The sequence below is a fragment of the Lipophrys pholis genome (assembly GCF_963383615.2).
Source record: "Lipophrys pholis genome assembly, chromosome: 8".
NCBI lineage: Eukaryota > Metazoa > Chordata > Actinopteri > Blenniiformes > Blenniidae > Lipophrys > Lipophrys pholis.
The window spans coordinates 18,618,209-18,631,169 of NC_137630.1; the positions used below are offsets into that span (position 1 = coordinate 18,618,209).

General features: G+C 41.7%; 1 protein-coding gene across 9 annotated transcripts in view; it reads left to right on the forward strand.

The window, feature by feature from the left end:
* Positions 1 to 9,201, forward strand: part of chl1a (cell adhesion molecule L1-like a) — a 48,639-nt gene extending 39,438 nt beyond the window's left edge. For 2 of the 9 annotated variants that reach the window (XM_080469227.1, XM_080469226.1), the window contains exons 24-27: positions 158 to 319; positions 697 to 873; positions 3,366 to 3,438; positions 7,963 to 9,172. In XM_080469227.1, the coding sequence (XP_080325353.1) occupies positions 158 to 319; positions 697 to 873; positions 3,366 to 3,438; positions 7,963 to 8,176 (626 nt within the window). In that variant the 3' untranslated portion in view covers positions 8,177 to 9,172. Of the gene's footprint in view, positions 1 to 157; positions 320 to 696; positions 874 to 3,365; positions 3,439 to 7,962 lie in introns of all 9 variants that reach the window. The other 7 variants (XM_080469233.1, XM_080469232.1, XM_080469234.1 and 4 more) reach the window with 4 other exon arrangements.
* The last annotated feature ends 3,760 nt before the right edge of the window (positions 9,202 to 12,961 follow it).

Sequence of the window (12,961 nt, forward strand, 5' to 3'; positions counted from 1 at the left end):
AATTTTATGTAGTGCAACAAATATCTTTACCAACTTAGGAGCTATTTCTTTTTTTTCTTTTTTTTTTTTTTAACACAGCGGCAGCTCATCCTCTTCTTCCAGCATGAATGTTAATGCCCACTTGCTGCATGTGCGCTTCTTGTGCTTGAATGTGTAGGTGAAGGTAACTGGCGGATTTCAGAGGCTATAAACTCCTCTCAGAGCTTCCACGTTATCGACGGGCTCGAACCCGGGATGGTGTACACTGTGCGCCTCGTGGTCAAGAGCCTACTTGATAACGCTAGCATTTTCGAAGAGGTTATCCAGACAAGAGCCACAGGTGAGAGCAGAGAATGGAGCGCCCTTCAGAAGAATTTCTTGATTTTAGCCAGCAAGAACACCAAGAACCTTTAATCCACACTTTAGCTGAATGTGTGAATTTATCACTTGATTGTTGTGTTTTTGTTTCCCCTTCATCTGTAATATTCTCGCAGAAGAGACGAGATGTTTTAGCTGAAGGGAATGCAAGCCAAATACAGTGTGCGAACGACTTCTCAAACTTTAATGCATCATTGGTTTTAGTTTTTTTTGGTTCTCTTTTCAGTGAAATATTAAGTTGTATGAGAAACGCTTGAAGGGATCACCAGGCTCAAGTAGACTTTTTGTATAAAAGTCGATTCTTGAGCTCAGTGTCTCCTTTTCCGTTCTGTTTCTCAGGTGTGGCCAGTCAGGGGAGCGACTTTTCTACTCAGGGCTGGTTCATTGGGACCATGTGTGCTGTGGCACTGCTCACCCTCATCGCTCTCATGGCCTGCTTTGTCCGGAAAAACAAAGGGGGCAAGTATGCAGGTACGCCGCCGCTCCAGCGACAAGACATGTTCTCCATGGAAAAAGGTCAGTCAGTCTTTAAACAGGGGCGGGTCCCCTTGTCGTTTTGCTTGCAGAAGTGAACCAATCAATAAACAGCTGTGCTTGAACCTCAGCTACCAGATGAGCTTGTGTGTTGAGTTATTCTAAAGGCTGCATGTGGCAAACATGCACAAACTCTACAGTATGCCAGATAAACTTGGGTGTCCTTTTGGTGCAGTGAAAAATCAACGGTGTACATTTGACTGCATTCCTCAGAGAAATACGAAGGTATTTTCCTCTTCCTTGTAATGACCCGACATTACCATCACACACCGGGATGGAGTGTCGACCAAATTCCCAAACAATTTAAATGAATGAATCTGATTCTTTGTTTACATTTACAGATATAAAATTCAAATTCTCTACAACTACAACCCAGCTGAACCAGAGTTTGAATCCTGTGTATTATATCGATTCAACAGTTTCACGCTCCACACGACTAGGAAGATTCACATACCATACATGTCAAGCTCATCTGTCGCCTGTAGCAGGTCGTTTTCGATACTGACAACCCTCAGCCTAACCCCCAACCCTGACCCAATGGGTGATTCTATGTTATTCATGCATGTGTGATACTTATGCATGCCGACACTACCAAAGCCCAAGATCATCCTAGAGGTGCTCGCAGGAACTGTAGCTCTACTGCATATGAAGTAGTTGTGTTTGTTACCTTTGATTATATACCTTGTCGAGCGAGGCGAGTGGGAATCAGCTTTCTTTGTTCCACCCCTTGTCGCCCCTCACCGGTGCAGACCTTTCTGGCTCTTTGGCCGCTCCTTTGTGCTCCCCTGTATCAGAGGCTTATTCAGACCCACAATGGTTCATACCTGCAAAGTCTTTTTGCTCTTTATTTCCTCTCAACCCGCTGCCTCGCTCCCACCGTCTTCCCCTGCCTTTCCTGCAGTAGCTTTTGACATGAAGCACTGAATATTTTATCAGCTCCTTTGGATTCCCATCCAGCTTTTTTTTTTTTTCTTTCATGAAACCCCTCTTTTGTCTTTCTCAAAAGCAACTGGTATTTTTTTGTAAAGTAATTTTGCTCAAAGTACTACATCCAGCACTTTGGGCAGACATGCAGAAGAGAGGCCGTCCATGTAAATACTTTGTCATTTCAGGAGTAAAAGCAGCCGTCTCACTCGGTCGTGACAAATTGCCAATGGAATTTGCTTAGGGGTTTCCAAAGTATCTTGAAACATTCGCAGGGGTTTACGGTTTCCGCACTTGTGTCACATGAGATTGCAAACCTTTTTCTTGAATTTGAAACCTTTTTTTTTTTTTTTTTAAATAATGGATAATGGTGTGATATTTTTAAGTTTCCACAAATTAGAAAATGGAAAGAAAATAATCTTTGTATCATCATCCAGTTTCTGCTCTCTATCATTGTGCTTGACATCTGAGAAAAATTATTACTTGACGAGAACAAAAAAAAAAAAAATTGTATTATTAAATTATCTTAATGGTTAAATCAAGAATATACTCGACGAGTCTAAAAAAGGAAAATCTTCAGAAAACACTAAATATTTTGCTCGATCAAAGGTAGTTCAGTCAGTATATCCTGTTGAAATATGATTCACGTTGTGTTGCATCACTGTGTATTATTCACCCTCAACATATTCCATCATTTCCCGGAACAATTCGCCTTCAACAAAGTTAGGTGGAAGCAGATTTTGCGACGTCATTGTCATGATGAGTTGCCTTATCTCCTCAAAACAGGTGGAAAAAAAAAGCTTATCTGGTGAACAGTGTCACAGCCTACATGCTACCTCATTTTCATTTTCCTTTCAGAAAGCGCTGGCAAACTGTACTGGTTTTCCAAGAGGACGTCTCAGGGAGACTTGGGCTATGGGTGGGTGGGGAGGGTGGGGGGTGGGGGGGGGGATCTGATTAGTGACATATGTCTTTAGGTCATAGGAACAAGAATTTTCAGTTGTCTTGCATAGCTGTTGCACATCATTCATGCATCCGTCACAATCATTTGGAAACTTTTAATTTGATCTGTCAAATGTCGAGTGACATGAGTGTCGGCTCCAGATAAATTCAGATGCAAAATTTCACAAGGTGTTCGTGTGACATTTTTAAAACATTCTTGCATCATTGAGGCAGCATGCACAATATGTCAGTGCAAGACGATTCTAGTGGGAAACATTCTTGTTAATTTTTTCCTTTTCTTCCTATTTTTATTTTCTCTCTTAAACAAACTGCCAGATGTTGCGGCCCAGTGAGATAGGAGCTCTAATTGGATGCACCGAGTTGAACTGGGCATCACCGTTAATATCCTCGGTCACTACGTTTTAAAGTACAATTTCAGTTTAGCTTCGGTTTACATGAATTGCCCACTGAGACTGACTAAATGGAGCAAAAGAGGGGTGCTCCATTTTGACCGATTCGACTGGATATGAAACATTAAAGGGAAGCGACGTGCGAATTGCATCTGTGTATGAAAGTGCTGAACTGTTTTTGTTCTGCCTGCCCTGCAGTGAAAGAGAAAGAGGATCTCCACCCCGACCTGGAGTCACAAGAAATGAGTGATGATACTTTCAATGAATACAGGTGAGCCATGCATCTGCTCTGCAGGTGAGAGCTGTAGTGCTGAGTTGTGATGAAGAGATCACATTTCTCATTCCCTTGACATGCATTTTGTTGAAGCAATATCAATCTAACGACCATATGTTTAATGTCTCTTGGCTGAGAAACTGATTTCTTTCCCATGTGTCACTGTACTGTTTTTCCCCCTCTCACCCTGAAAGCAAAACCCGCATTCATGAGCTTTGCCAGGATCAACCTAGAAGCCAATGTTCTCGTCATTTAATGGGCTAGGTAATGACACGGTGCAGTTAAGAGTAGTGGGTGACACTCAGCTTAAGCTTTGTTCCCTCTTAGTTAGAATTATGTGCTTTGAGTTTGTTGTCAGATTTTGATGGCGTGCATGTGTCTGCAGAGCCGTGCGTGAGTCGCCTTGTTCCTGTCGGCATCCGTACGCCACTTTGTGTTTGAATGTGTGTTTATGTTTGTGCCCCCCTCGCCTCCTGCTACTTGTGTGTGTTTCATTGAGCGTACATTGGAATGTTTCCAATTTTATTTAGTTTTTTTAAATTATGTTGTGCTTAAAAATCCCTCCTGCTTGCCTCCCTCTGTGTGTGTGTGTGTAATGTAATTCCAGCTGACTTACAGATTGTAAACAGTCTAAGAAAGCAATGCCATGAAACATTGAGTCTCAATGGAATGCTTAAGAGATGGAACAAATTGAGAGATAACAGATTTAAATGTAACAATCACAACATTTACTCGACAGCAGTTGTAATAATTAGAATTTTTTACAGACTAGCGCTGAGATTTGACTAAAAGAGACTTTCTTTTTTTTTAAAAAACAGCTAATGAATTTGCTAATAATGTTCCTTAAATTGTTTAAGAAGCTTTATTCTTGTCTCCACCAAAATGTATTTCCAACTCGTGATTTAAGTCTCTTAAGAGACGTTTGTAAATTTTGACATTTCGACACCAACCTGTAACCTTCTTAAAAAGCTCACAGAAATCTAAGCCTTGATAGTATGATTTCTTGTTAAGAATCAAATCTAAATCACGTGTAACTTAATTGACTTGGCACTTTTCATCCATGATGTAGCACAAAGTGCTTTACTTGCTTCGAAAAACATTATCAATATTGTAATTAAAGTCTGATTTGTTACTGCGTTCACATCTAACACATGCAGTGACTCTCCAGGATCACGAGTCAGTCGAACTGATGTGTCACAGCGGAAAATATTAAAATAAAAACTCCATGCATTTTATCAAGACATCTCAATTGAGAAATACAATGAAGAGTAAAAGGTACTTTTACTCATGTTGGCGCTTTTGTTTATTCTCAGTAATTAAAGCTTTTTAAATAAGAACCATGTGACTGAAATCAAATTCAAGTTTTCATAAACTTGCACATCACTGCTCATTGTCCAGTGTAGCTTTAATTCCACTTGGACGGCTGAAGCTGTGCAACGTTCAGTAACTGAATCTCACGTGACGTGGCTTTTTATGTATGCAGTGATGTGTTTTGTGCGTTTTTCTGATCAAATAAGTACACGATCAAAACGAGCTATAAGGAGGCTGACGAATATCATCGCTAAACTGAAATGTAAGTTTTACTCTGAGCCATTTGATCAGCTGCATGATAAAAGTTAGTCTTCTTTTGTTGTAGCTAACTAACTGGTAGCGGTTTGTGTGAGAGCACTAAAGGTTATTGCAAGACGTCACAGCGTGCCGGGCCTTTGCTCACCCGGGTACTTGACACTTTGCAGATTTACCTTTAAGTGCTGACTCACATGTTGATATTGGAGGGTGATCTGCGTAGGAGTCGACATTCCACCAACAGAAGAAGCTGCTGCAGAGATTCTAGATGCACCATAATTGTCGTATTTAAAATATCCCGAATTACACCGATGCAGGGATGAAGTAAGCATAGCAAATGGGTGCAAATCTGGGTCTTTGAGCCTGAAGCAGACAGCTGTTGTACATCATAATAGCTGTTGAATTTCCATTGTTTGCATTGTTGAGCCGCTACGGTGACAGTTTAGGGAAATCGAGTGAATCCTATTTTGCTTGACAGCACTGCAGCAACTGTGCGACAATGGCGAGTTTTGTTTGTGCAGGAATCACCTAAAATAGCCTCTTCTGTCTGCTTTGATTCGGCTCGCCATCCCATTATTCAGAACATGATTACTCACAATTGTGTGGTTGCTGCCAGTTGCGTTCCTCAAGTTTCTGCCAAGATTATAATTTAGTTAAACAGCGAGAGAATGCATTGCTGATAGTGTCCATGACCCTGATTATAGATTATATAGCTTAAAGATGTATTAAAGTTCTGACTGAAATTTAGCTCAGTTTAATGATAATGATGTGGGTGGTCAGTCGATATTATTTCTGACTTCTGTATGAGTGCCGAGATTACTTTTAAAGCCCTTTAGGAGCAGTTTTACTAAAACTGGAGAGAAAGAAGTGAATCCGGTGACGCGCAGAAGAAAACAATCAATATGGTTGACAGCGTCCCACAATACCAAGTTGACTTTTGCTGCTCACGAGGCAGAAGGAGCAGCGGTGTGCAGTCTGCAGTTGGTGCAGATGTTTCTGGCCGTAGCTCTGTTTAGAATGCTTCTCATGGTTGATTTCATGAGGCTGTTCTGAGTACTGTCCCCCCAGAGTGCCCTTAGCCTTACTATGATGTTGTTTTCTTGGCATTAGAGCTGGATTCAGGGCTCTCTTGTGCCCTTTGAATCTCTGAAGGCAATAGACCACCCACTGGTATGCCACGTGTCTGGGGAGCTGACAAGTGGTAATTATGCTTCAGATGATTTCTCTTTGGAGACAGCCCTCCGCTGCGTCGCCTCTCCGTCCACTGCAGGAACAGCAGGTGTCATCGCTGGAGTACCCGACGGTGTGATGCAATATTTTCCTCAGCTACTTTATGTTGTGTATTTGTTGTTGGGTTTTTTTTCACTCGCTCACATCTGCGCCCCCATCTTCACATATTTATATGTGCAATTTGGGAGAAGGCAGCAGGTGTGAGGAAGTTTTCTTCCTCACACCTCAAAATGAGAATAAATACAACTTGAGGTGCAAAGCAGAGTGGGAGGGGGATAAAAAAAAAAAAAAGAACTTTCACTTGAAGTTTCTGAGCTGCCCCCAAACCAAGTCAGCATGGGTCAATGGCAAGACAAATTTAATTACTTTCTGGCCGGTGATCTCACTCCATCTCCTACCTGTTTGTCCGGCTGAAGGAAAGGCTTTTCACCAGAACAGCTGAGACTGTGAGCTGGATCCTGACCAAGGTCTCCAGTGAGCCGGGGCTCAGAAGCACTCAGCCCCATTTTATCGCTGTATTCAAAGTCACTGTGGGCGGGCTGCCGCGGCTGTGGCGTTCCACTGCTCTTAGATAACAGCCACTTATCTTCAGAGCTCGAGAGTCGTCAGAGAAAGAACGTTTGATAAGAGCTGAAATGCGGACCTTATGTGGCTTGCATCGTAAACGGCCTCATGAAATAGGGTAGATAAGATTGGTTATTAAAAATCCCCGTGAAGGAGACCCAATTTGTAATCTTAGCTCGAACCGTGTCTCGGCGCCGAAAATTCTGCTCCTACTGTTGAGCTTGTATTTGACACAGGTGTCAACTACAATGCGCCTCAAATGGCACTATCATATACGAGCCACCTGAGCGTTTGTGAACGCAGACGCTCTGTGTTATGAATACAAAACCGGAGGAGTGAGAGAGGTGTTGCCAAACACTAATAGTGCGGGGAATTAGAAAAAGAGGACATGGAGGAAAAATATCCTCCGTGCTTTGAGGTGACCCCGCGTCTTGTTGTGAGACACCTGCAGGTTGGCCACTTGCCCAGCCTTAAATTGGCATCTAATCTCCTCGGCTCGCGTGTGGGGGCCCCCGGGAATACCAGGAATGACAGGCTGTTTGTCTGGGATTGCATATGCCCCACCTCTTCTCCCCTCTTCCTTCTCCCTTTCTCAATCTCAGCCTTCACCCTCAACCCCACACCCTCCCCAACACACACACTCACGCACACACACACACACACACACCTCCTACTCGGCTGTTTTTCCACTGCACTCTGGCAATTTCCATCTCTGGCTCTAAAGAGATTTGAAATTGCCTTTGGTCCTGAAGCCTTGGCAATTAGCAATTAGTGAAGTGATTGTAGCAAGCCCTCCCCGCCTCCCCTGTGCTCCCTTTCCTGCTGTGCAGCCGCTGCATCCACCCCTGCCTGCTACCTTTAGTGATGCATTGAAACCATAAGACCTTGCTATGTGAGTGGGAGCGGTTGTGTCTATTAGTGTAGCAAAGCATCTGATAGTCTATACGTTCCGATTATCCTTTGTTCGTAGTGTTAATGTGTGTTGCACCTCTTTACGCGTGAAGTACATTTGCACATGTGTGTCGTGCCTGTCAAAGATGGAACTTCTTTGTGCCGCATGTGTGACTTCCAAACATCTGCTTGATGTGCCGTACAATTTGTTTGTTTGTGCCCTGCACCGCTGACCTCGGCCATCCTTCTCTCTGTTGTCGTTGATGGCAGTGACAGCGATGAAAAGCCACTGAAGGGCAGTAGCTTGTGTTCCCTGAGCGGAGAGGACGCGGCCGGGGACAGTGTCAGCAGGGACAGCCTGGTTGACTATACGGACGGCGGAGGAGAATTCAATGAGGACGGCTCATTCATCGGCGAATATTCCGGACGCAAGCAGAGAGGCTCTGTTAGCGGACCCAGCGGACCCGGCCCTGTCACTGCATAAAGCACAGCTCCAACTGAGACACTCCACTTTAAATACTTTCAAGACACTTTTTTTTTTTTAATTCAGCCTCCCTGACATTAAATATAGCATGAATGGAGAAAAATGACTTGAGTATTGACAAACGTTTTACAGCAGGAAGAAGTTTTCCCAACATCTGTAAAGAGTCCAAACTGCCACACATGAATACACGTCTTTGGACATACTGTAAAATAATGAATTATGTTGTTTTTAATGATCTTAATAATGATGAAATGTTTTTTTGTACCTATCCGCCGCCTTCGTCAGCAATTTACATTGGTTTTGTAAGAAAAAGCAAAAGATCAAAAATGATTTTCTACATAGTGAAATTCTCTGAAACCATCATATATGTATTTTTGTATACAGTGCACATAAAAATACATGCAGGTGCATTTCAAAAAATTTGAATGTCATTCAAATGTCCATCATTTCTACACTCATAATCTATACAATAAAATGTTTGGGCCATTTTTTAATTCTTAAATGTGATCATTTTGTAATAGGAAAAACAGTTTGATCCTTTAAAACTTTACATCTTAAGATACTTTATTTTTTAATTTAATGACTTCTGAGGTTCAAAATGTAAAAGAATGAAACAAGAAAGGCTTGAGATATTTAAGTTTATGTGTAATGATAGGGAATTATATGGACATTTTCCTGTTTGGGACAAATAATCAGATGTTTGAGACGCACCTGTATATACAGTAAATATAAACATGTGGCAACAGCAATTTTGCTTTGTTATTATGTTATATACTTTGTAGAATATTCTATTTATTGATGACAGAATCACCTTCATGATGACCAATATGTAGGCATTAATGTTTTCCTGTCTGTAATAGTGTATTTTGATTTCTTTGCTAATATGCGAAAGTGTGGAAATGGATAATTTGTCCTTTTTTTTAAAAAATTTTTTTATAATCAACTATGTTCATGTCCTTTTATATCAATATATCGACCACTGTTTTCTAAACTCTTGATTGCCTTTTTTTTTTTTCAAACAATGCAAAAACAACATGAAGTGAAAGGCAAAGTGGCGCTTCTTTATATATATATATATATATATATATATATATATATATATATATATATATATATATATATAGCGGGAAAGGTGAAGTGACCAGTATGTTCCTGCATTTATTTCTGGAATGTAATCAGAAATACATTTTTTAAGGAGCTTGTCAAACCTTTAATTGGTGAATAAAGTCTTTACCTTAGGGCCTCTCCTGCACTGAAGCGGAACTTTTTAAAGTACAGCAATTTGTCATACTCCTATTTATAAGGTTTGGACTTTTTTTTTTAAATCGTGCCTTTATTCTGCCGGCTATGGCTATCACAAGATGAATCACTCTACATCCCTTAAGAATTTCCACGCAACGGGGCTTTTTATTATCCTGAAATTCTCCATCTCTTGTCTCTTCTTCACAGTATTAATTTTTTTTTGTAACTTGGTGCAATGATTCATCAGTTTCCATTTGCTGCTCCTTTTCTGTAATTAAAAAAAAAAAAAAAAGCCCTCACTTATTTGGAGAAAACCCTTTCAAGTCAAGAAGTTTGTCCAGTGCATGTAGAATGAGAACACCGAAACCACGTAACCCAAAATATTTTACAAAAAAATCCTCTCTGCTGTTTAGCTATTTAAAAAAAATAAATAAATGAAAAGTGATTCTGCAAAGCAACGCTGACCTGATATCAACCAGAGCTCAATTAAGGTCGACTTTTTTAATGGTCAGTCAGACTGTAAATCCCAGGAATATTTTTCCTGTTATCTCTGCAACACATGCAGTGGATCTGCCCATGCATTATGCATGTTACTGAAATATTCATCAAGGATATAAGTCAAATAAAGTTGAGATTTGACCTATCTTCCTTAAACAGATGTGATCAAATCGGATATGGGTCTGGTGCAGGCTTAAGAAATGATAAATGTATAAGTGGCTGGAGGTTTTTCCCTATTTAATGGTTTCACAACTGAGACATACAAAGACCACTTTGAAAGAGAATAAAATGCTACTAAAGACTAAAGCATCGTTTTATATCTTATATCTATATAAGAAAACAAACCATAAAGGTTTCTGAAATGAGACCACATGTTTTAAGAGTTTCTTTGTGTACGTATAAAGAATGCCGCAGTCCACTCAGTACATAACATGAGAAAACAATGGAAGACAATAAAACAGCCTCGACTTCACACCAAAAACAATAAAAGTGGTGATGTGGAGGAAAGTTTAGATGTGAAATAGTCAACTTTGTAGTCAATCTCGTTCCCATTACTGTAGCGGATCCCATGGCTCCAATTATCCGGACCAAAGCAGCGCTCGCTCTCCCCTTCAAGTTCTGAGGGGAAAAATGTAACACCTTTGATGAGGCAGAAATCCTGACCAACGAAGATGAGGGGTGATCGACTCATCCATCATTCGGCGGGAGCCTCTTAAAATCCGGCTACAAAGGGCCCAACTATATGTCTGAGTCACTTCCATTGTTTTTGAGTCTTTCAGTCGAAGAGCCGAGAACTTTTTAACCCCTCGCATTTACTGTATGTTTGTTCTAAACCTCTAAAATAAAATAATAAACAGCTGTCACTGAAATTCAAATAATTGGGAATTAAAAGACCGCCGGACTTACTGAGTGAGTCACCATCTGAGCATTTATTAAAATGATTCTAACTTTATTCCAGCTTTGCTGTGGAGTTCTTGCGTATCTTCAAGAGCCTTATCTTTAGCTTTGAATGCACTGGCTCCATGCAGCTGTAGCGTCTGTCTATGGCCTCCTGATTATAAATGGGCATTCAAGCCATAATCATACCAGACTTGGGATAGTGAAGTTGAAAAGCACTCCATGCTTCATGGCTAGATAAAGGTCATTTAAAGAGATAATCCCTGTATTGTCAGGGATTACGCCCTCATCCGTTTTAAAATTGCTTTCTCCATGGAACGTTAAAACCTCTAAACAACAACAAAAGATTACCCGAGTCAAAGCTCCCCTGAGTGTCACACAAGCGGCTTTTTAGCTCCTCTAAATCTATTTTGAGGACGTGCAGGTGACCCTTTCAAGTCATAATAGCCCCGATTTGGAACGATTTACAGGTCAGGTCGTTAACATTTCATGAATCCACTTTTAATGGAACAACTGCACTCCTCGCACACCGTTCAAGCTATCACCGCCAATCGGCCCAGAGTTACACATAAAGCCGTTGCATCTGTGCTGGAAGCAGATCGCTCCCTTTTGGTCGATTTGATTGGGGCTGATATTTAGGCCAAGTGCCCTGGAAATTGCCTTGTGGGTGGAAATCGATAGCGTGCTCACACATGCTGCAAGTTGCAGTCAGTGTTGTATCAACTCAAAACCAATTGGAGCTGCAATCACAACAAACCGTGCATAAAAACGGTAAGCCAGTTGTTGCAGTTTCCTCAAGGTGCTACGCATTGCGCATACTCCACAACTACTCAATGGAGAGGAAAGTAGCACGATGGCTAAGTAGTGCTCATCAATATTGAGCAGTGCCGGGTTCACGGAGAGGTGAACGGTGACAGGTGTTTCCGGAGACGCTCTTAAGGAAGACGTTCTCCTCTTTGGCGGCTTTTGAAGGAATACAGTTGAAGCAATTGCAAGTGAATCAATGTGAGAAGTGAGACATTGTGGCACCATTTTAGTTTCAGGGCGACAAACATCTGAGCCTATTTAGGGATGCTCTCATTTTACGTGCGAGAGCTCCTCAGCGGAGAACTTGGTTAAAGGTGGGTGGAGGTGTATTGAAGGTTGTTTGACAGCATGCCCATCACTAAAACACGTTTCAGCTGCAGAGAGAGGACGGCCGCTGATGTCGACGCCTACTGGCAGCGCTTCATTTCTTTATATATAGCTTGCTAGTGGCCTTCCCTCTTTGTCTGCATTTCTAAGCGTTCTGGCACGAATGCTTTCCTTTAATTGAAATATTGACGCAGCGTGAGACATTAACGTCTAGACACGCATTCAGGAGACGGTCACAGCCAAACGTGCATTTTTGTCTGTCTCCTTCCTGTCCTTTTGTTAAAAAATCTCCAAACCTTGTGCTTGTATTGATTCTGCCTCTGACAAAAAAAAAAAAAAGAAATAAAATAAAACGCAATAATGCAATAATATCTCAAACAAATGCTGCCGCAGTCGCAGCGACACCCGCCACGGCTCCCATCTAATTTAGGCGTTCCTTTTCTGTTTCCCCTCAGTCTATTGTCGTCTCAACATGCAGCTATACTCACCTTCTGCTAAAATTTAATTTGTCTCACTAGAATTCAAATGGAATGGGATGATTCTGCATACAGAGAATCCTTTTAGAGGGCTATTATTTCCCCCCAGTAAACTGCTTTAGATGCAAGCCCAGACACTCTCAAATGCCAGCCAGCAATTGAGTGGATGTTTGTGCATGTGAGCGTGTGTGTGCATGCGTGTGTGTGGGAGAGAGAGAGAGAGAGAGAGAGAGAGAGAGAGAGAGAGGAGGAGCAGAGCAGGAAGAAGCAGGGACACTCAGCCGTGGCAGAAACTAATGAGACATGTATCGGTAATATGATTACAAAAGTCAGTCCGGCTATGTCACAGAGCAGAGGGGCCGCTTTGGTAGAGACATCTGCACCAGACAAAGTGGACACTGGGACGTTCAGCTGCGCCACGTCCGCCTTGCAAGAAACATACCTGTAGGTGAGCTGCAGGCAGCGGGCGGGGACGGTGAGGACGGCGCTCACACCGACTGCCATTTAGATAATCACACTCCTTACGTCAACAAAATGA